Raw genomic sequence first — 24,351 nt, 5'->3', positions numbered from 1 at the left:
CAGCTGAATGTGGTGGAGCTGCAGCAAAGGGGCATGTCCCCCAGCCCCTCAAGTCCGGCTGTGACACCCCGGCATTGTGAAGTCAAGTGAGAACACCACATTGTATGCATACAGCCCGCAGGAACTGGCCATCAAAAGGCACACACTGACTCCCTGGCATGATCTGATGAACTGCTCATCTGACTTGACAGATTTCATTTCAACAAAGGAGGAAATGCGGAGGCAAGCAGAGATGCTGATACATACAAGAAAGGACATTCCTGTCAGCTGGACTGAAGAGCAATCCCTCCCACCAGGCCTTTCATCTGCAGGCACCAGCGACACTCAACCATCACTCACATTTCTCATTCTTTCTGTTTGGTGAGGGTCCCTGAGGGCTGCAATTTGGTTAAGATGCTTGAGAGGGAGCAGGACGCTTTCTGATGAAATCTTATTTTAGCACTTCTCTGAAGGATTGACACTAACTCTTTCAAGACTAAACTTAAAATTCCCATTCCATACAGTGGCCAGTTTGACCCCAGGATTCTATCCTAAGAAACTGTATAACTCAATTCACATGCTAAAGGCCAACAGATGAACTGAACTCTTTCTGACATCGTCAGTGTTTTATTTATTTAATTAATTAATTAATTAATTATTTTTTTAATCGTCAGTGTTTTAAAGTCCCACTATAAATGACTGGAGATGCTGTTGATCCCAGCTTTCTGACTTATCCAGAAAGCTCACAGCTCACTCCAGGTTTTTCTCATCAGATGGGGAACTTCAGCTCAGACTTAACAGGCTCCACAGCGAGGGCAGTGTTCGATGATTCTATCTCCAGAGATGTCCATTGCCATGACCCATACACTGACCCATGTGGCACTCGCCAAGAGCCATCCCCCCTCGGGCTTGCTGACCAGGGTAGTATGACACTGTGACCAAGACCATGTGACAGGGACCCTCGTCATCAAAGAATTTCATTCCAGAAACGAAACTTCTCAGGAGAACCTTGAGACCTTATCAAACTGTGGTTCCCCAGACCAGCTACCCCGGCACCACCTGGGAACATGTCAGAAACACAGGCCAAGTCCTACCAACTCAGACACTGAGATTCACTGAGTTAACAGGAAAAGGGTGAGTTCAAGGTGTGTGGTTAACTGCTATTTGTAGTGATTCGCTTATTAGTTGGGTAATTATGACTCGTGCCAACTTCTCCAAAAAAGTATTAGTCTTTATGATTAGTTTGCATGAAAAGATTTGGCCTAGCACAACACAAATCTAGTGAAACAAATGCCAAAGGCTACCTCAAAATGTAGGAAGCAGTAACTGAAGGTTTTGACTACTCCCTGAACCAGGAATACAACTGTGGCAAGCAATGAGCTCTCAGGAAGAGACAAATTCGGGGCAATTACTACCAATAGCTATTGTTCTCATTTTTAAGAAGTTTAAAAAAATGACTTCTACTCCTCTCTTGGCAACTCGCAGGAAAAAATCCTACCTGTTCTGGGAACTGGCCACAACTGAGCAGCTCTAGCATCATACTCTGAGCTCTAGCTATGAAGGCAGCACAGTGACGGGCCAACACGAGAGGCAAGTGCACGGCACAGGGGGTGGGCACCTCCAGCCTTATCAAAAGTCTCTGATCTCACCAACAAGTTTCAGACACAGCCACCAGCAACCCCAGAACGCACAAGACTGCTCTAAGAAGTACACCGAGATCAAAGGTTATTCTCTGATGACACAAGAGTTTGCCTTGGATTCTGGCTTATCTAAAACATTCCCTAGATGTCTGGTGAATAAAAAAGGATTGCAAAACAATGCCAGGATTGACCTACTTTCAGCAGCCAGTGCAAGAAGACAAAAAAGGCCAAACGTGATGTTCACAAATGCACAAAGTCCTGAAGGTGACTCAGGAATGCTCTGCCCCAGGGGCCCAAATCTCTGGGAACTGAAAAGATCATTTGAATTCTCTAAAATGTTGCCTTACCGGGGATCATGCTCAGCGAAATAAGCCAGAAAGAAAAAGAAAAATACCAGAGGGTCTCACTCATAGCAGAAATTTAGAAAACCTAAATAAGGGACCAGGAAAAAGACTAATTATAATAAAGTGAAAATCAAAATCAACAAGCAACTATAAACCAGAAACACACTTGTGGGGGGGGGGGGAAGGGAGTAGGATCAAAACAAGAGGGGTGGGAATTGTATGGGGACTATAACCAAGATGAAAATGCATACATTGTGCAAAAATGACAAATGACGTAAAAAATATATAAAATAAAATATATATTAAAAAAACCCTCACATTATAGAAAAAGCTAAAGCTATCAATTTTTACTAAGGTAGAGCAATGCATCTCAACCTATTTGTGCAGGACTGGTTGGTTTTCATTCATTGCACACCAATACTTTGTAAAATAAGCATTTACTTTGGGAAAAAATGAAAATAAAATTATTTATGAAGTAAAAAAAATGTTGCCTTACCAAATCTATGTAACAAATCAACAAATCAATTCAGAAAGGAAGGAAAATATTTAATATTTAATTTTGCTCCCATAGAACAGATTTTCTATGAGAAGCTGAGAGAGAGAGAGCTGCACTGGTGGCCACTTTAAGGAGCAACTGACAAAGCACCATGGTGGACACACAGGGCAGCAGAGGCCTGGGCAGTGGAGGCCCAGCCAATGGGAGGCCCAGCACAATGGCAGAGTTCTACTTGAGCCATGAGGTGCCACCTGGCAAACTGTGAAAAGCCATCCACATGATACCCTAGCTTTACTGTCCTTAGAAAATCCCTAATTGTATATGTTTTTTAATTACAAGATTCTGTAACTAGTGTAATCTTAATCAGTAAATGAGATCATGTGATCTCAACAAACAGATGAGAAAGAAAACATACTCGTAGGGGGCCTCCCTGGTGGTACAGGCGGTTGAGCGCCACGCTGTGAAGCTGTCCGCAGCCTCTGCAGTGCTGGTTTGATCCCCCCCCGGCCGCAGAGCAACCCACATGGCACAGCAGACCTCTCCTGACTCGTCCGCTGCTCCCCTCAGCAGTGTATTTTGTCACTCTGCCTGTTCTGTTCCCCGCTGTCTCTGGTGAATCCTCTTACCCTCCTGAACATCTGGCCTGTACCCTGGTTCTTGTATAAATAAATAAATCTTAAAAAAAAAAAAATACTGGTAGGAAATTCACTAACAAGTGTCTTTTCCTGTTTAGGCTTCTTTTTCTTCCAGTGGGTAATCATGTGTCTCCACTAGGAAAAGAAAATGTTTTCCCAACATGACAATATATTGCACTTTCAGCCTCATTTGCTCCTCTGCTGTCTGGGAGGACAGTCCATTAGTCAAGGAATCAGGAAGCAGGTTCCCTCAAGTTCAGGGGCTTACCCTTGGCCACCATGGGGCAGTCAGGACTCAGACCCAAAGCTCCTCACTACTAACCCTACACTGATGGTCCCTCCTACTCCCACATTTGGTGTTTAACCTGAACCTGAATTACTTTCAAGGCCTGGCGTCTCAGCAGAAGCATCAAGGCACAAGTCAGGATTTTAGACTGAATCACTCCCCAAGATCCTACAGTACCTATGTGGAGCAAGAGGTGCAAATGTCCTGGAGACCTTTATTATTATTATCATCATCATCATCATCAGTAGTAGTAGTAGTAGTTAGTAGTAGTAGTAGTTAGTAGTAGTAGTAATACCCTAAGGACTGATTAAGTTAGTGCTTCCTGCAGAAGAGAGCACAGGGAAAGGAACTAAGGCTACTCTCTGGGGACAAGTAGACGGAATTTTCAAGGCAATGGGAACAAGAGGAGGCAAAGAGAGCCATTCCTCCAGGTCAAGAGGCCAACCTTCCCTGTCTGCACAGCTGCCTGGGCACTGGGCTGCCCACTGACACCGGCCCCCACACACCACGACCACCATCAGGATTCAGGGCTGAGTGGGACCTGGAGGTGTCTGAATACATATGCTTATTTTTCTCAATGTCGGGTTTGTATACACCATGCCAGCCTGAATGATCTAGAAGGATCGCTAATGTTATAACATCTTAAAAAAAACAAACAAACAAACAAAACCCAGTTTATTCTGGTCTCTTTCCTAAGCAAAAGGAAAAAACCTCAAGCCCCCAAACTCTTCATTCTTCCTCCTAGAAACTCAGTATTTCATTCAATGAGTAAAAATGTGATTTGTTCAGCAGCTTTCGTTAAGACTATCTTCTTAAAAAGCTTTCTCTCCAAAAAGGAGATTTCCAAGTAAAATCACACTCCACTTATGCCACTGCAGACTGGGATACAGAAATGTTGAGTAGAATCTAATCTCAACACAATTTGAGCAGTGAATTAATGTGTAGCTCACCCCGGTCCCCAACCTTCCAAAGGAAAATGGAAACCTTTACCAACTGCCAGCTCTGCTGCACTTGCAAGTGGTCTTGGCACTTGCTTCAGGGCACAGCATTAAAGCACTTCCTAAGAACCCTGTGTGCCGGGCTCATCGTGATACATATTTATGTGCTGTGAAAAACTAATTTTATCATCCAGACTAGGAAGCATGCAGACACCTCTCACAAAATAAGCACATTTATTTGGCTCACGAACGCTCTTGTGTAAAATCACAGGGCGCCCACTGGCTAGAAGGGAATGAATGTGGCATCCTTTATTTTAATTTCACTCAAGTGGGGGGCATACAATTTTCAAACTAGTTACTTGAGGTTTTGACAAATAGAGCATTACCGGGACATTTGTCCTGCAGCCAACTCGTGCCCTTTCTTAACCAGAGAGGCAATGCGAGAAACAAAAGTAGAAAAGGAAAGGGAGTAGGGGGGAGGAGAGAAAGAAAACCAGCAGCTCATTTGAGCAGTCTCCCTCTAATGAACCCTATCAAATTACCTCAAATAAAAATGTTAAACTAAGCATTATACAAAGGCAACGTCTGCAGGGCCTGTAAAACAACAGATTGTAAAATGTCAGAGGAAACGGCCCCCCACACAATCCAACAGTCAAAGTCAATATCTTTTAGAATCACTGCTCAGACCAAACACTGAGAGAAAAAGAAATCTTCCAAAGATACTAGCTTTGTCTCTTAAGAAAATGCACCACCAGCTGTAAAATTAACTCTTTAAAGACTAGGGGCTGCAGAAAAAGAGCCCACACGTGGAGGCCAGTCCTGGCGTGTCCCTGATTCTGCCCATGGCCTCTGCTTTAAAATCGAGACCTCATCATCCACCTCTGAGGACTGTCAGAAGGTACAGCCACGCAGCTGAGTACTGAAGAGTAGAAGCTTTTGAATGAGATATTTGGTAGTTTGGCTAAATTTCTTAAAAGGATTGTACACTACTAACCCTTGACTCTTATAGATTAATGGCTATGTAGCCTTGGAAATGACTGTGGCCTCCTTGCTCCTAGCCAGACCAGAGGAATGCAAGGAGCACCTAAGAACTCTGACTCTGCCATTAACATGTGTGGAGTGGGCTGAGCAGTGGCCTTCAAATAGGCGAGTCCACACGCTTACCCGTGGAACCTGTGCATGTTGCTTTACTGGGAAAAAAGGGACTTAGCAGATGTCATTAATAATTAAGGGTCTTGGCTTGCCCTGACCAGCCCCTCGCCTAACACCTGGACGCCGGCAGGATGCCGGCTTATCACTCTTCTCTCATGGACTACGAAACCAGACTGATTGGCAACATGGCACTTTTGCCTATCAGGAGTCAGTTCAAAGGACCTGCCCCTATAGAGACAAAAGATACAGATATTGTGGATGAAGCCATCTATTACTTCAAAGCCAATGTCTTCTTCAAAAACTATGAAATTAAGAATGAAGCTGATAGGACCTTGATATATATCACTCTCTGTATTTCTGAGTGTCTAAAGAAACTCCAAAAGTGTAATTCCAGAAGCCAAGGTGAGAAAGAAATGTACACGCTGGGAATCACGAATTTGCCCATTCCCGGAGAACCTGGGTTTCCAGTAAATGCAATTTATGCCAAACCTGCCAACAAACAGGAGAGGATGTGTTGTACCTCCTTTGTTTAGAAGGGATGAGGGCCTACTTACAGCAGCTGAGGCAAGAGACCAGCTTGAGACTCTGCGAGAAGGTTTTTGATCCACAGAATGATACACCCAGCAAGTGGTGGACTTGCTTTGTGAAGCGACAGTTCATGAACAAGAGTCTTTCAGGCCCTGGACAGTAAAGCCAGCCCAGCAGACACCGACTCGTCAGCCATGGACAGCGCTTTACAGCAAGATGTACACAGTTCTTTGCATTTATATCTTGGAGTTTTATACAGAAGGAGAAGTGAACCTGTCTTTTCTTGAAAAGCTCTCTATCAACCTCCTGTTCTGTTCCCCACTTTGTCTCTGGTGAATCCTCTCACCCCCTACATCTCTGGCCTATCCCCCATTATGCATAAATAAATAAATCTTAAAAAAAATAATTAAGGGTCTTGTGATGAAGACATTATCCTGGACTATCCTCATGGACCCTAAAAGCCATCACGAGTGTCCTTAGAGGAGAAAGGCAGGAGAGAGAATATGCACTCCCAGGGGCGGTGTGACCGTGGAGGCACGGGCCACACGATGTGGCCACAGGCCAAAGAATGCCAGAAGTCTCTGGAAGCTAAGAAGCCGAGGAACAGATTCCTCCCCAGGGCCTCTGGAGAAAGCACAGTGCTACCTAAACCTCGACTTCACACTTGTGGCCTCCGGAACAGTGCGAGAATAAATTTCTATTGTTTCAAGCTACCCGGCTTGCGGTGACTTGTTGCAGCAGCCACAGGAAACTACTGCAATACCCGATGATGGCGGAGGAGAGCTGCTGAAATGTAGATCCAGGGGCAGATTGAATTTTTTACCTCAGCAAATTACTTGTTTATCGTAATGGTAAACAAATTACTGAGCCCGAGGGAAATGTACTTTCAAGTAACCAGAGCAAATGCAAGGCTGGAAGAGCTCAGTACACGGGCAGCCCCCAGAGAGCCGGCACAGCTGGCATGCCAAGCAGACTCTGGAGGGTGGCGACGCTTTCAGAGTTCCTTAAAAAGCAACCCCTTGATGAAGCCACAGAAGCGGCATACCTGGTCCGTCCTCTGGCCATGGAGAATGCAATAAGGCACAACCTGAGGCAAGCACCTCTGGCACCGGAAGAAGTCATGGAAACGCACTACCTCCCTGGCCTCAGAAGCTAGCGCAAAGGCTTGAGGAGGTCCGACTGCTCAGACTCACCTACCTGTCACCTTTATGAAAATCAAAGAACTGACGACCTTCGGGGTAATCATGCCAAGCCAAACTCTGGGGATTCTTTCTATCCTGGTATTTTGGGGAACCTACCATGAAATGAACATGACTCAGAGCAAAATAAAAGGCCTGGGTTAGGGTATGGGAGAGAAGAACACTTCTGTGTACTGGGAAAGATACATTCAGGGAAGTAGGGAGGAACTGGCTTTAGGCCTTCTGGAACCGGGGAGGCTGTGGGAAGCACTTGCAACAAACACAGATTTTACTCCTCATGCCCACTGATTCCAAATTTGCACACTATGGGAGAAAATAGTCTTCATTTTCACGGAAGGGTTTGCTTCCTAGGCTTTTACGATTCAAGACATAACAGCACCACAACAGCACCACAGTCCGCACACCTAACCCATTTGGTAGAAGAAGGGAGAGGACGTTACTCCTTCAACCACCATTCATATAAAATTGAAGGACAACTACCACCAGGTTCTTGGCAAAGCTGCCAATCTGGCAGAAAACCTCCCAAGGTCACCACTGCTATGATTTGTCTCCATCCTGCCTGCCCTGGGCTCCTCGGATCAGGCATCACTGGGCCTTCTGGGGGAGGGACAGCTGTGGCCGGCATAGCTGCTCTGGGGGCAGACAGATGGAGGGGGCTGCCCGCTCCCCTCTGCTGCCCACACACCACAGCCTCACCAGCAGGTTTGGCGCAGCACATGTGACTGCAACCAAAAGGTTGAGTAGATTTTTCTGCTTGTTCCCAATGCAACTTCGTAGCAAGACCTTGTCAATAAAGAACCAAAGGCAGTTACAAAAGGCTTCCTTAAGACAACTTCTAGGTTGGCCAGTGTCTCTAAATATTTTACCACCATCAAGCAATTCTGCCTCCTTCCCCCGACAAGAGAGAGAGATTTTCACCCACAGTTGCTCAGCTGAGAACACAAAGGCCACTGTGCTGCTCTACTACTGCCCCCCAATACCACGAAAAACTCCATTCACAGTATTTTCTTGGAAGTTCACCGTAGTGAAAGTAACAGGAACAGTGACACTCTGTACACCCTGCCACATTTGGTGCAACACCAAACAGCTCTCACCAGGTCAAAAGACCCCTCAGGGCTACCTGACAAAGTGGCCATTCACCAGCTCCATGTCACAGGTGTGCGGCCCCCTCCCCAGAGAGGACGAGCATCCCACCACAGCGGCCCAGCATGTCCACCCCAAGGCCATTCCTCTCATTAAGGCCCCGCTGCCTGGCCCATGAGTCTGTCCCATTGAGGTGATTACATAGCTTTACATCTCAAGGTTTTCATGCCCAAGAAGTTATCTCAACATAAAACAGCAATCCAAACAAAAAAGGAAAATGCTCCAGGTGTTGCAAAATGTCAAGAGTTTCAAAAGATTAAAATCTCACTGAAGCAACAAGTTGCTCAAAAAGACACAGTTCATAAAAGGACAAATTTCAAGAGACAGAAAAGTGGATCTGAGGTCACCAGGGGTGGAAGGGCGGTTGGAATGGGGAGCTACTGCTTGATAAGAGTTTTTGCCTGGGGAGAGAAAAAGGTGTGCAAGGAAAGAGTGGTGGTGGCTGTACAACATTGTGAATGCAATTAATGCCACAGAACTGTGTACTTAAAAACTGTTAAAGTGGCAAACTGCATGCTATACATATACATACATATATATATACTACTGTGACACCATAATTTTTAAATGTTAATAATGCAATATACAAAAAAAACCACTGAATTGTATGGTATGTGAATTTATATCTTAAAAAACCCTGCAATGGGTCACTTAGTTACTACTATTTCTCTGCTCTCTTCTCTCAATAAAAATCTATAACTGAAATTGCTACACAGCACATAGACGGAAATAACTATACACCCCAAATGGGAAAAGCAGGAAAAAAAGCAAACAAGACATTCAAATATTTTCCCTGAGCACATTTTAGTTACAAGCAGTCTTTTCCCTCCCCTCATTCCTGTTCAAGACTCCTAATTGAATACAAAGCCCGACTTATATGGCAGGTTCAGTACAAAAGTTACAAACATATGATGCCTTCTCAGTGCCTTCTCAGAACAAAACAGCCCTCCAAAGGCTCATCCCTCTGGTGTGAGAAGCACAACCTCAAAGTACAAGTGTTCTCACAGCAGAGCAGCTGACTGAGGCCCACAACATGCCAGGCACTGTGCATTTTACCCCCTACATCCTTAAAATGGGCACCTGCATTCTCAATTGACAGAATAGGAAAGTGGGCCACAGAGATGCTAAGCACTTGCCCAGGATGACACAGGTATCAGAGTGGGGCTGGTCCCTGAGCCCAGAGACCAGGGACGACACCATGTCCCGAGGTTAAGCAATCCTACTGGAGAAATCAAATGACTTTTAATTGTAAATGCAAATAGAAACCAATTAGGATGAGTGTTGTGACACTCATGGCCCCATGTGCCATATCAATAGCACCAATTGTCTTATAATTTGCTTATGCTGGCAAGTTGGAAGTCTCTAGGGGGTGAGCGGGGTTACTGTACCACTTCTACCTGACCTGAACAGGACACACAGAACTGAAAACTGACAGCAAACACCAGGAATCAGAACAGATTTGCCTCACCCTCTTGTTCTTCCAGTACCTTCTGCTCTTCTGTTTGAGGGAGAAACAGGAAAGGCTACAGAGGGTCCCCCTATAGGTGGAAGGTACAGTGCTAGTCTTTAGTATTTTGTTTTCTTCTAATCTATCAGTTTAAAACCTCTCTGATGTTAAATATGAACTCATACATTTTATAAGAAAAAGCTGCTGCTGGCACAGGATTGCTTTCTATGTAGGAAAGGGGAGAAAACACCAGTGTGCTCTACTTCAGGCACCGTGTCTCCCACTCTAGGCTCGGGGCTATTGTATGTACCTCCACCACCTTCCATAAACTGATGTCTCCAAATGAATACCAAAATGTTTTAAAATGCTCCAAATCAAAGCAATCTTGCTGCCATTATGTACCAATCTGACACACTTCATCAACATCTTTTTTTATCAGCCAACACTAAATGGTAGGTACTAGTAAAAGGGGACCCTTTGCTTTGCCATTGATTACTCCAATTTTATACCCACAGGATGACAAAGTTTCTTCTGTATCATTAAACCAGAAACATATTCTGCCACCACATCTGCTTTTTTCAACCTCCTTGTATGTTAAACTCTTTTATATTCCAAGAAAGGAAAATAATATATACTGGGCACCTAAAGAGATAAAGTACTAGGTGCTATCAAAGTCCTTTCAGATCTCCCACAATCTTTATAACCTCCATGGAGAAATTTTAGCCTAGTTTTACATAGAAGGAAATCATTTGTCCACAGTATATCTTGCTCCTTGTTATGGCTTGTTTCCTCAACTATGATTTGGAAAAAACATCCAACTGTGTCAGCCCAGGAAGCCCTAGATGTCTAGAAGAATCCTGGTGAGATTCAGAACACCTGTGTTGTGAACAAGATGGCCGTCCTACATAGTAATATGCGGTGATTCTTTCTTTTTAGTTTAATTACTTACGGAGAAAAGCTGAAACAAGAAACTTGCTAATTTCCTTCCTCTTTCTAAGAACTGAGGTAAGAGGAAAATGACCTTCCCCAAAACCCTTCATAAAAGGTTACCTACAAGAGTTTAAGGTGTCTTGCAGAAACTGATGACTGCTAATAGAACATAAGGCAAAAGTCTGATTCTGCGCTTCTGTGGTGCAATATAAAATAAAAGCAGAGTATTTTTAGTTCTTTCCAGCCTAAAAGGATTGACCAAAGGAGCTTCTCTAAGTCTGGTTTTCCAGGCATTGATTAAAAGTGACCACAGTTATAAAAGGAGGTCGGCCGTTTCCTGCCCAGAGGGCTGCAACCCACGGCGTGCGTCCCCACAGCCTGCCATTAGCAGCGAGCGGCCTGTTCCGGGTCTCCTCGCTCAGCTCCCTCAGGACTTTCATTCTGAATCCAACAGCAAGGAAACTGTGGGAGGTCCCTGGGCTAGGAGAGGGACAAAATGGCACCATGATGAAATCCTGCTGGGACATCCTTCCCAAGAAGGCCTACGGACTCCAGCCAAAAGCTAATTTAGAATAATACAGAAATAGGTGGAGTTTATTTCCCCTTCAGGTTTACTTTTTAAACATAAATCTGGTACAAGCAGAACAAAATATTATTTGCATATGTGGGTAGCTTGATGTCCATCCAAATTTGTGTTAGGACTACGCATATTTGGTTAGGCTCACATTTAGAAAAGCCTGGTGCCAAAGCAAATAAACCTTCAGAAAAATATAGAGATTTTTCTAAAGTCGACCACTTGAGACAATGTGGATGGCAACTGGTGGATATTTTTGTACCAGGGTGACCTTGAAAACATGACAAAATCCAAATTTTAATGTCATAGCTCGAACATCCATGTCAATAAGAATGAGGTCAATATTAACACAGAGAGAGATGTCAAAAGAAGCAAATGCTTTTCCCACTTTTTAAATGGGTTAAGAATTAAGTCTGTGCTTGACCAAGCTAGAGTGATACTTGACCAACATAGAGTAGTAAAAACAGTTCTTATTTTGTGTTGTAAATACTGCTGGAATTTTTTCTCTTCAAAGATAAAGAAAATATTCTTTCCTTACAAATGGGGGGAAACAGAGCAAAAAATCAAATTTGGCAAGAATTTTCAGTGCACTATCACAAGAGGATTCCTGAATCCTCAATGATTTTTCACGTGCATCTATGTTCAGGGAAAAAAGACACGGAATGGATCATGTCCCAATTTAAAATGAAGAGGTGTAGCTGTTGAATAATAGTCCTGCATATCAATATTAAATTGATATAAAAACATATGAAATCTTAAGTTAGCCTTTCTTCTTTTTGACTGCTCTTCATGTTGGTCAGACAAGTTACTGGTAAACCAGATACAAGCTCTATCTAACTCGTTTCTTCCCATCACTTGATTTTATAAGGAGTTGATTTTAGTGGAAAAGCAGGATCATTGCTTTAAATATTTCAAAATGAGTAAAAAAAAAAAAAAAAAAAAAAACAAAAAAAAAAACAAAAAAAAACAAAAAAAAAAAAAAAAAAAAAAAAAACAAAATGAGTAAATATCTCCCAGTTGAAAAATATTATTGAACAACAAACATAACATCCTACATATGCAGGGATAGCAACAATCAGCAATCTTTAGTGTCAGCCTCAGTTCCATGGTCTATGACATGAGCTGCCTGTGCAAAGATTTACGAAGATCAACACTACCCCAAACAAGAGTTAAGAAAATCCTGTTTCAATAAACCATGAGGAACTAGATGGACAGCAAGGACTCGGTGGTTACCCAATTAATTTTCCATACAGCAAAATTCAACTTAACCTCCAATATACACTACATTGTCACCCTGTCTTCTTTGAAAGATGTTTTGAAAGTCAAACCCAGCTACCTCTAGACCGCCACAAAAAAAGAATGAAGATTCAAAAAATAGGAAGCCGTAATATGATAAACTATTGGAATCCAGATGTTTGGGATAAATATCTCTGTAGCCTATTACCTATGTATGAGCCCTGTGCTATGGGTATTTACACAAACACTGAAGGAGTTGGTCTCCGCCCCTCCCTGCGCTGACAGGATTGCAAAGTGCTGTATATAATGTGCGGAGATGATGTAACCACCCAACACTGAAGTAGTTCTCACTGGCAGTGGTGCTGATCAATGTGGGCTGCCTTTTCCTATCTCGCTTGCCCAGAATCTCCTAGAACCAACCCTGCTAAGAGAGCTGGGGTAAAGATGAAGGTTTAGGGCTCTGACACAGAGCCAAACTGCGGGCTGCCTGTGGATCACATCCATAACTTTAGTTTCAACTCTGCCAAGAAAGAACAAACCACACTTTGAAGTAATAATCGAGAGATGCTTTGAAAATGCTCTGAATTTAGACTTCTCCCTAAATCATACTGACTTCTCCCAACAATGAAGACATACGAGCAAGCCTGTACTTTATGGAATCCATTCCAATGAAGGCTTAGAACACCATGACCATTGAAACGTCCCCACATATTAATTTTAAAAGTCCCCTGCATGACCAACATCTTCTCAGAAATAATATTATTTAATCATATAATAATTACATAAGCATAATTATCTCACATGTAAAATTTGTTGGGGTACGTGCTTGTGTGCTCGCTCTTGCACTGTGTCTTTCTGTGTCTCTCTCTCTTTTTTTTAATAATAAATTTTATTTTTATATTCCCCATACAATTGCAACCCCCTTATTTTGACCCCAATCCCTCCCCTCCCGCCCCCTACCCCCCAGAGTGTCTCTGGTTCATAGTTTTTTGTTGATTTTGATTTTCACTTTCTTATAGTTATTCATATTCCTGGTCCCTTATTTAAGTTTTCTAGATTCCTGCTATGAGTGAGACCATCCGGTATTTTTCTTTTTCTTTCTGGCTTATTTCGCTGTGTCTCTCTTTTTTTTTAAAGATTTATTTATGCATATAAGAGCTGGAGTACAGGCCAGAGATACGGGGGGTGAGAGGACTCAACAGAGAGAGAGTGGGGAACAGAACAGGCAGACTGACTGAAATACACTGCTGAGGGAAGCAGCGGGCGAGTCAGGAGAGGTCTGCTGCGCCATGTGGGTTGCTCCCTGGCTGGCCAGGGATCGAACTCGTATTGCAGAAGCTGTGGATTTGCTTCACAGTGCGGTGCTTAACCCCTTGCACCACCAGGGAGGCCCTCTCTCTCTTTTTATCCATTGTAGGTAATTTAAATGCCAAAACCACTTCTTTGTCTTGGAAGAGATATACCACCTTTGATAATGTTTGCTTTTCCTTCCTTTCACTTTTTGAAAGCAAATATATTTAATAAATTATTTCCCAAAAGGTCAATTCCTACTTTGAATAGCATCTGAGTCACTAGAAACGAGAAATATGCATGACACCGCCCAATCATCCCTCAATGAAGTCAGAGACACAGGACTCTTCCGCAGAAAGCAAGTTTGGGGACTGGGGCCCTCTGATTACTCACTTGTTAAAAAAAGGTTCAATGAGTTTTGATCTGGCAGACACGTGAATTTTTGGAGGACTAAGAAAAGAACCTGATGAAGAAAAGACACAGAATATTATATATAGTCAAGCAGACGAAGACTGAAAGTGCAGGCAGAAATACATTTAAATCAACAGTATGGCTCACCAAGAGTAAAAGGCACTTGCACAGTCCAAGTCCCCACCACAGGTGTCAGCAGCTCCTCCCTGGGGACTCTCCATGCCCCCCGGGACCCCAACCTCCTGCAACTCTGACCTCCAACCCCCTCCACTTCTAATGCCGTGAGTGGATCCCAGGAAAGCGGCAGGCAGGTGAGATCCACTCTGCACCACTATGTGTTCAACAGACACATGAACAGTGAGTACCTAGGTAGTTTGCCATGGAGATGAAACACAGTCCTGTGATGTAAGCGTCGTAGCCTGCCTCGTGGAGCTGTTCAGAAGCTGTGTTGTAACTTGGAAAACCTTCTGCACTTTCTAAAAAGAAAAAAGAAGAGACAGTTTTTCCAAGGCCATTACAAAACACGAAGACTGGTAGGGATTGCCCCACCAAATCCAAGTGCATTACTATGTGCTCAGACATATCCTAAATGCCTATTACTTAATTCTCGCCAGACAAGAGCTTACAATACAGATGACAGAGTCCCTGAAAATGAAAGCTATGGCCTAGACTGAAGAAATGCCATGCCAGACTATCAGAGACTAGCCTTGGCTTCCTCATCTCACAAGGTGGCACTACTGACAATCACGTGTCACATGCTCTAGGAAAGCTATTCCTCCTGACTGCTTTTTAAGTTTACAGAAAGGAGCTTCTTCCCTTACAGATCATCAAGACCCAACAGGAACTTCAGAGTAATGATTACTGGCACGAACTCTGAGTCCCACTGTCTGAGTTTTGATCTTTGCACCATTACTTAATTGCCCTGAGATTTTGGACAAATCATTTCACCTTTTGGCCTCCTCTGGTAAAATGGAGATGTGACCAAACCACCCTTACCAGATTTCTGTGAAGATCAAATGAGCCGAGGTGACTAAAGTTCTTATAGAATTTGGCACATGGTAAACACTCAGCAATGGTTACCTATTGAAACCCCACGTGACCCTCCAAAAAAGCAGATTCCAATCAACACTGGTAGTTCAATTCAATGTTGCCCTCTACTATGTTTCCAAGCTTACAAATCTAAAGATGAAAGCACACCTAATTCCAAAATTAGATCAGAACTTGCAGTAATGCTGCCCTTGGAACATGAGGCCACCTCATCAGAGACCATTTTATAACCTGATTCTTTTGTCACAGATTTATACATAGATGCTGAGAGGAAAACATCTAAGAGTGACCCGTTTTAGACCAAATTCTCTACCAGATGCCAGAACTGTAGATGGAAAAAATAGGATAAAGCTATAACTCATGATTATTTCCTAGAATCATTCTGAAAATGAGTTATCAAGAAGGTATAGCAGAATCAAAAGCATGAATGGAAATTAACAATGAAAAGGCTGTCACTGTTTTTATGTCACACAATGCTCTTTACGTAAGAGTTCTTTAATCTCCATAAGAAGTATCCAAAAAAGTCTTTCAACGTGGTAGCCAATTAAGTAATACCCTCTACTCTACCACCACCAAAAACACAGATATCCGAAAGCAATTCCTCCCATTCTATTGTTACAGTAAAGTTCTAGCACCCCTACCCCCGCCTTTTCTTAATTCCATTTTTGGACTATTACCCAGAAAGGGAGGCAAATCGTGACTGCTGTGGTACCTTCCATTAATGGTTTCTGAACCATTAACCCTATTATGTATGTCCTCAGGAGTTTGCTAGATGCAGCTCCCAGCTAACAGAATGTCAGTTACAGTATCTGCCGCACCACTAGGCTAACTGGGACTGAGAAGGAGCTTGAACCTGGGAGGTTCACCAAACACCCGGGTAGTGCTGAGGGATGTGGCACCAGCTCTCCACCCGAGAAATATTCTCCCCACTTGTGGTTGTTCTCACTGCTGCTGCTCTGCTCCTACACCACGTCACTAGGAGGCAGGGCTGGAGTCTCTCCTTCCTCAGCAGTAAACCCGGTTCTTGGGCTTTCTGAAGCACAAAATATATTTTCATTCTACTCCTGGCAATTAATCACCAACTCTTTGTCTCTGCTTGAACAATGCACCATAGAGAAGAGAACACATTGGGTTTGGGAGAATTCCAAGCATTAAGAAATAAAAGCCCTGAAGCTTTAATTGCTAAACTTCTCAATGAACAGGCTACTAACCAACTGGATTAACATAAAGGCCATTTTTATTCAGAAAACAGTAATTCGACACAGAGCATGAGTAAGTTAACAGAAATCTGTAACTGTGCGAGATCGATTCTAGAGCAGTTTCATCTTTCTTCTACAATATACACCAACAATTAGCACCAAGAGTTTGGGGATTTTCAGATCACTTTACATTCTTACCAACTTGAGGAGGGTTGAAAGGTGTGTCTTTTAACCGCTTTTCCAGTTCAGCAAGGGATGTGTTGTTAATGATATCCTGCAAACCAGCAAATGGAGAATTACAAGCTCTCATCTCACTGCAACATATACTGAGCTCCGCAGAACATCATGACAAAAACAAAAAAATCTGGTGCTGCCCCCTTGTGTTCTTTAAAGAATCACAGGTGTCTTTGCTCATTCCATGTGAAAGACAAGGTGCAGGTTTAATTTTCACCATAAGGAAAGTACAGTCATATGAAAGATTTCCACAGACCCATTAAAAATCAGTATCTAGCCAGAGAGCTACACCGTCCTGCCATTCATTTCATGAGGGGGTCTAAAGTCACTCCACAAAGTAGCAGATGATTACACCTTTACTTGAGTTTTTTTTATTATAAAATGTATCCCAAATACATAAAGTAAGGAAAATAAAGGGAGAAGTGCATGTATGTGTGATCTACCCAAAAATACATTATACATTCTCATATTAACAATTTAGATTCAAAAAGAGTAAAGGAGAAAAACAACATAATTCCACCACCCAAAGACAACTGCTATTCACATTTTGGTATAGTTTTCTAGTCTTTTCCCATTTTTTTTTTGTTGTTCTTTTCTCTCTTTGTTTGGATATATTTGGAAATGGCATTTAAACAGACGAGAATTCCAAAGCTCTTAGTCACAATTCAGAAAATTCCAAAATATAGCTTATCAGTAATAGTTCAAATTTTTAAAATACCTTAAAAGGTTGTGTGCTGGCCATCAATTTAGTATCCAAGAGTCTAAAAACAAAAGAATTTTCAATAAGGTAAACAAAATGTATATCAGTGTTCAAATGTGTTTGACTCAGATGAATAGCCTATTGTCTTAAAAGTGGAGAGGAGAATTAGGCACATGAGCCATTCTGGACTAGTTCAGGCCTCCCACAGCATGAGGCTGGGAGCCCAGCCCCATCGACCAGGAGCTTCCGGTGGCTGCAAGGGAGCCCACACTCCCCACACTCAGAGCACAAGTTCTAGATTAGCTTGTATGTGGAGAGGGTGTGGCTATGTGAATCTCCAGTAAGTCCAAGAGCATCATGTTTTCACATGCCCAAATACTGCAGGTCAGATGTTCCCAGGCTGTCAGTTTCTACCACTGCCAGATTTGTTCAATATTAATTCTTGGAGGTCAAAATATGTATTTGGTAGTTTCATACTATCTCTGTTATCCCTTACTATTCTGTTTCAGAGATTGAAATAATTAGTCATTTAAGGAAAAAAGAAAAAAGGAGACGGGGCCTTCCTGGTGGCACAGAGGTAAAAGTCTCAGTGCTATCAAGCTATCTTCAGCCACTGCAGCCTGAGTTCAATCCTCAGCCAGGGAGCTGACCCACATGGCATAGCAGACCTCTCCTGTCTCCCTGCTGCTCCCCTCAGCAGGGTATTCCAGTAGATCGGCCTGTTCTGCTCCCCACTCTGTCTCGGGTGAATCCTCTCACCACCCCCCCACACACACACCTCTGGCCTGCACCCCAGTTTTTGTATGCATAAACAAAAATAAATCTTTAAAGAAAAACATTTAAACAAAAAGGAGACAGACTAATCTGAAGACTTTTTTTTTTTTTTCATATAAATGTGAACACTGTGGATAAACAGAATGGAAAGCCTGGTTGGAGAAGCCAATGCTCCATGCTGTACCTGCCCCTCTCCAGCCGGTCCTCACATAGACTATGCTCTGAAGGTGTCACGTGGCTGACATGTGACCTTCAAACATGTGACCTAGCAGAACTTATGCACAACGGTGACATGGAGAAATACTAACAGATAAAGTTGACTTAAAGTTGAGGGGAAAAAATATCTGACCAGACAATTCTTGACTACAGAATAGTCTCAACGGGACAATCCCACAGTGCCAACTAGTATCTCTATACAAGAAAGACAAGAGTCAATTCGAGAAAACTTCAGCAGCTTTTCAGATGAGATATGGCATGAGGAGAAAGAGTCTCCTTTCATATTTTAATTCTCAATAGAATACCAAAATCATCAATAATAAAAGCAAGCCATCACAAAGTTGGAGGTATTAAACCATTTCCTGGCTTATGTGAACTAATCACGATCTTAAGGGTTTAATAAATGACTACAGGCCTACTTATATACACCATGATCACTTTTTTAAATGAAAGACAAATCCTCAAAGAAAACTTACCTGGGGAAAACACAAGTTGTCATCTCCTTAAACTCATTTAAGTCCTAAAAAAACAACAGAAAGACTGATTACAATGTCACTAATCCACTCACAGTATTAAAAAACATTCATGATATTTCAAGTTCCATATCCTCTTCTCAAACAAACTGTGATGCCTCACACAGGCCCTTTCAGCTAAACTGCCCTAATTTTAGTTAGTAATGCCTTCTTAAAAAGTGTCACGATATTCTCGCTGATGGGGAAGCATATGATGAGATGTGAAACTTCTGCATAATGAAAATGAACAGATTTAAGCACTTTATGGCTAAAACAGGAAGGGGGAAAGTTCTTCTTAAATGCAGAAAGCCTTCAGTCACAGCTTTCTTACACAAACTCATCATCATAGTCAGACTAGCAGACTTATTTAAATAAGCTGGTGTATGCAGGAAATAGACACAATAAGACTCCTCCTTTAAATGGACATGCTTGGGTATGTTGATTTAAATGGTCACAAAAACACCTGCTTTTCAATACACACATTCCTGCTTTGACTGGAAAATTGCTAAAGTGACAGCAATAACAAGAATCTACATTAGACAAGTTACCTCCTAAGTTTCTTTGATCAGGAAGCTGAAAGCTAAGGCAAGCTTGCTCTAATTTTGAATGAACTCATTTACATACGCAGTTGCCATGCTGTACCGGGTAGTCATACCCGGCCCTTTGTAACTGTACTTCCCTTCAGTGTTATTCATGCTTCATAGCAACCTGCCATTTCCAATTAACTTTTCACCCTGTGAATCCAGACTGCATTTAGCTAGCTTGAAATATTTTCCAGCTTTTCAATGGCTCTTGTTAAATTAATGGACAATACATGAACGAGTAGTTTCAACATGAAGTCAAAACAAAAATGTAATGAGGACTGTAATCTCTCAATACCTTTACAAAGTCCCATAAGCAAGAAACAATTAGAATCACAGCGACTTTCCTGCCAGTATCTAGCAAAGTGGCAGATCAATGTCTTCTGAAAGATCACGCCCAAGTACCAAGAAGATGGTTGAGGAGGGACTCTCCTAAAGGTAGCTCCAAAATAGGAACCTTCAGTAAACTTTTAAATGTAAAATTTGGTACAGGTGAATGTAAAAGTTGTACCATTTTACATAAGCTTGCTCACTTATTCTCATCACTTCTTCCAAAGGTAGGTGGAAGAAAACCACTTTTTCCCTCTGATAAGAACAGAGCATAAAAATCTTACCCATATCACCATCGCAGTAAAGCAGTGGATAAAACCACTAATTTTTTTTTTTAAGATTTTATTTATTTACACAAGAACTAGGGCACAGGACAGAGGTGCGGGAGGGTGAGAAAATTCAACTGAGACAGAGTGGGGAGAAGAGGCAGACAGACCAAAGACACTGCTGAGGGGAGCAGCAGGTGCGACAGGAGAGGTCTGCCGCGCCATGTGGGAATCTCCCTGGCCAGCCCGGAATCGAACCCATGCTGCAGAGGCTGCGGACAGCCTCATAGCACAGCGCTCAACCCGCTGCACCACCAGGGAGGCCCAAACCACTAATCTTTTTTCTTTTTTTTTTAATTTTTCAAACAGTTTTTTTTTTTTTAATTAGAGCCAGAGCATTAGGTAAGTTGTTTCAATCATGTTTACTTATGTAGCTATTCTGACAGGTTAATCATAAATGTCACATATTAAAAGAGTATCCACACTTTATTCACTCAGTCTCATTTTGAAATACTATATATTGGTACTGATTTGTTATATATTAGTACAATTAATGTTTTTCACCAGTTGCATAACGACTACCTTTTAGATATTTAAACTAAGTTGGTTCATTGTTTAATCTCAGTACTTTGTTTCCACCAAGAATGCAGAAACACTCACTGCAGGTGCTCTGAAGCAGGTACTTTCTTTAAAATATGAATATGAATTTGTTGTTTTGTGTTTCATCACAGGTCATATTTAAGACCTTTCAGGATTTTCTAGATAACAATTCTCAAAATTCTTTCTAGAATGTGGCTTGCGAGGCCCTCATCCTGGAATTTGCCACCTGCTTTGGTTTGGCAGAGGGCTCCTTACTGAACTTTAGAGCAGCCAAACCACTAATCTTAACTCACCTCCTACTCTGCAACAAATCTCATGTTCTTTTCTACTAGAATTTACTTCAAAACTAGTTTCATTCATGGTAACATTTACTAAGGGCTTATGACATTGCAAGGCTCAGCATACACCGATAACAACAGTTATATCCCTTGCCCCAGGGGGAAATTACCTAGAAGGAGAAGGGGGTAAGCTTTCAAGACAACATTTACAGCCATAAGAAGTACACAATTCTGCAGGAGTTCAGAGGAAGGAAAGAACAACACTTGACCAAGAGCAGACAAGGAAAACTTCCTGGGAGAGGCATAAAACCTTGATGAGAGGGGAAAGCTGCAAAGAGCAAACATTGAGAAAAGCTAGAGAAAATTCAAGTTGCAGGATATTATATACCAAAAACACAGACAAGCAAAAAACACAAAGCACTTCTCAGGAACAAATGAGTCAGTCTGGCTAAGAAAAAAGCAGAGTAAAGTGAGGCTAGACCACTGGGCCGGAACACTGAGCGCTGGCTATGCCAGGCAGAGGAGCGTCAACAGTACAGAAAGACAGAGAAGTGGGATCAGTTCAGAATTCTGAGCAGTCAGTGATGTGAACAGGGCTATATACCAGAAGATTATTAAGAGAGCACAGCTGGAAGACACTCACTTGTTAAATCAATATGTCATGCCTCCTAAGTGCTAAGCTCTACTGAGTGTTCAAAACACCTCCAAACACAACACAAATACATTTCCTCTTTCCTTTCTGGTAACTTCATTGCTTTAAAGGTTGAAAAGTCCCGAGAAGACCAGAGGAGCAGATAAAGAAGACATGGCACATACACACAATGGACTACTACACAGCTGTAGGAAAAAGAGGAAACCTTGCCATTGGAACAACATGGATGGACTTGGAAGCGATTATGCTAAGTGAAATAAATGAGAGAAATTTCATACCATATGATTTTACTCATGTGGAATATAAAAAACACAGCAAACAAGCAAACAAAAGAAAACCACCTTTTAGATACAGAAAATAGATTGGTGGTTACCAGAGGGAGAAGGTGTGTGTGTGTGTGTGTGTGGTGTGTGTGTGTGTGTGTGTGCAAAGTGGGCTTAAAAGGGATCAACTATATGGTGGTGGAAGAAACTAGATCTCTGGTGGGGATCCTAGTGTAGTATACACAGATGTCAAATTATTATCTATCTACGTGAAACTATTAAAATGTCACAAACTAATGTTACATTAATAAAGACATCTATTTTTTTAAGTCACAAGAGGAGCTGCTACTTGGATTATTTAGCCAACAAGAAATGGTTGATCTGAAACAAACACTAGCTGTTTAGATTTATACAAGGCAAATTCAGACCCATCACGTCTGCTTTGAGATTCACAGCTCTCAAGTCTTTGAGTCCCAAAGGTTATAGTTGTCATGAAAAGCAGTGACATCCTCAAGGTTACAGAAATATGAGACTGAACTCTGATCAGAGGTCTCTTCCAAAGCAGAAGTAATAAAAGATCGATGTGGTGGCAGGCATGCAAACTCTGGCTTGAGGGCTATATATGACCCACCACCCATTTTTTTTTTGAACACAGGTTTATGGAAACAAAGCCAGTCTACCTGCCATGCATTCCACAGCAGAGTTCAGGCGACAGCGACAGCGCTGAGAGTTGTGACAGAGACAGTGCAGCCTGGAAAGCCCAGAATCATTTACTATTTGGCCCTTCATAGAAAAAATCTGCCAAGATTCAGCTTAAAGGATGTACTAAAGGTTAAAGGGAAACAGGGAATCCTGCCTGGAGTTTGCCAAACTCCAAATCATGCAGCCAAAATGAAAAGAATTCAGATGTGAGAAATAGTAGGGAGAGAAAATTATGAGGATTTTGTAAGTGACAGGATCTGGGGGACAGACAAAGAGTCAAACGTTAAAAATAGTGTTGGTGACAGGGTATCACTTAGAGACACAGACAGAGATTAAGGAACCAGGAGGAAGAACTGGTCAGGAGACAGTAATAAGGAAGAAAGGTAGTGTGGGGTCAGCCACAAACTGGGGTCTCAGGATACAAAACCAGGTCACAGCGGGAGGCCAAGATGCCGGGGCTGTCCGCTGAGGTTATGATAGTAGATGACATCACCAGAGGAAGGAAACAAAGAGAACACATAGGAGGGGGAGGGCCCAGGAAGTGAGATGAGTCCACATGCCAGTGAGGGAGCAGAAGAGCAAGAGATAGAGAGGAGCCTCTTCCCGGGGAGCTCTATGCACTCAGTGCAGCATGAACACACAAGCCAGGTCTAAGGGGAGTCGAGGGAGGCAGCCTCACAAGCCAGGTCTACGGGAAGTCGAGGGAGGCAGCCTCACAGGAGGCAGGCGAGAATTTGCAGGAGTTGATCCAGGTCACTTGACTGAAAGCACCTCTCATCTTCCTCGGCCCTGCTGTCTCATGTTAGCAGTGCCCATGTCTGCGGCCCGGGGGCCCTGCCCAGCCCCAGCTGAGCAGACCACTGGCATAAAGACAAAGCATTTAGCCTTGCGCTGGCAATAGGAGATGAATGAACAGCCCTTTAAATGGCCTGTAAGCCCTAATCTTCAAAATGGGAGACTCTCTGGGAGTGTGATGCAGACCCGGAAACAGCACCCGGGAAGAGACCACTTTCTCAGAAACAAGAGAATTGTGCGTTTTTAACCCCGGCTGACAACCACTTACCGCAGGTAGGGGGCAGTAGAACTGATGAACTGTGTGCATGACATCCAAGAGCATATTGTGTCCGATCACCAGTTTTCCCTAAAGAAACTCAAGGTTAGGGAAAGGGCTTCTGGGTACAAAATTACATGAAGGCTTAAGAGTGAAATGCATGGTTCAGATTCTGTGAAGATACTGCACTAAACTTACTTTTTGACATTTTTTAAAAATTATAATCATATGCAAGTAAATAAGTTAGGGCTGGCTTCATTCTTCTTTGAAGTAAAAGTGCCAAATGATTTTGATTTGATTGCTATTTTTCTCTGCTATTAACTCATCTTGCCACCCTTAAGTATCAAACATAGTAATATTTTTCTTGATGAGCTCAAGTTTAAAAAGTCACTATAATGCTGAGTGACGTGAACTGTTAAGTAATTTATGAACAAACTCCAATACCTCTTCTAAAAGTATATTCCTTAAAACAACTCACTTCTTTTCAAAAGATACATTCATAACAATACTGAACGGTAAAAATAATATTTTGAATTAAACAGACAGAACTTTCATTTCATTCACCTATGTCAAAATTCATCCCAACTGAGGGACATTTGACAAAATCCTCATTGATACTCTTTAGAAATATCAAGGTTATAAAAGACAAAACTGTTACAGACTTGAGGAGACTAAGGAGAAATAACAAGTAAATGCAGTGTGGGATCCTAGTCAGAAT

The 24,351-nt window shown here is 42.4% G+C and overlaps 1 protein-coding gene and 1 pseudogene across 3 annotated transcripts in view; one reads left to right on the top strand and one right to left on the bottom strand.

Annotated features, from left to right (window-relative positions):
* Positions 1-24,351, bottom strand: part of PARN (poly(A)-specific ribonuclease) — a gene marked incomplete at both ends in the record, with an annotated part of 137,131 nt that overhangs the window by 92,905 nt on the left and 19,875 nt on the right. For both annotated transcript variants that reach the window (XM_084250657.1, XM_084250658.1), the window contains 6 exons: positions 14,211-14,280; positions 14,594-14,704; positions 16,673-16,748; positions 17,427-17,469; positions 18,875-18,918; positions 23,646-23,723. In XM_084250657.1, the coding sequence (XP_084106783.1) occupies positions 14,211-14,280; positions 14,594-14,704; positions 16,673-16,748; positions 17,427-17,469; positions 18,875-18,918; positions 23,646-23,723 (422 nt within the window). The remainder of the gene's footprint in view (positions 1-14,210; positions 14,281-14,593; positions 14,705-16,672; positions 16,749-17,426; positions 17,470-18,874; positions 18,919-23,645; positions 23,724-24,351) is intronic.
* LOC311182086 (actin-related protein 2/3 complex subunit 3-like) lies at positions 5,572-6,161 on the top strand (annotated as a pseudogene). Its single transcript has one exon. The product of its transcript is annotated as an actin-related protein 2/3 complex subunit 3-like (transcript).

The sequence above is a fragment of the Talpa europaea genome (genome assembly GCF_964194135.1).
Source record: "Talpa europaea genome assembly, chromosome: 12".
NCBI lineage: Eukaryota > Metazoa > Chordata > Mammalia > Eulipotyphla > Talpidae > Talpa > Talpa europaea.
The sequence above is the reverse complement of the archived record's forward strand: the minus strand, read 5'-3'. Positions and strand labels throughout refer to the sequence as shown.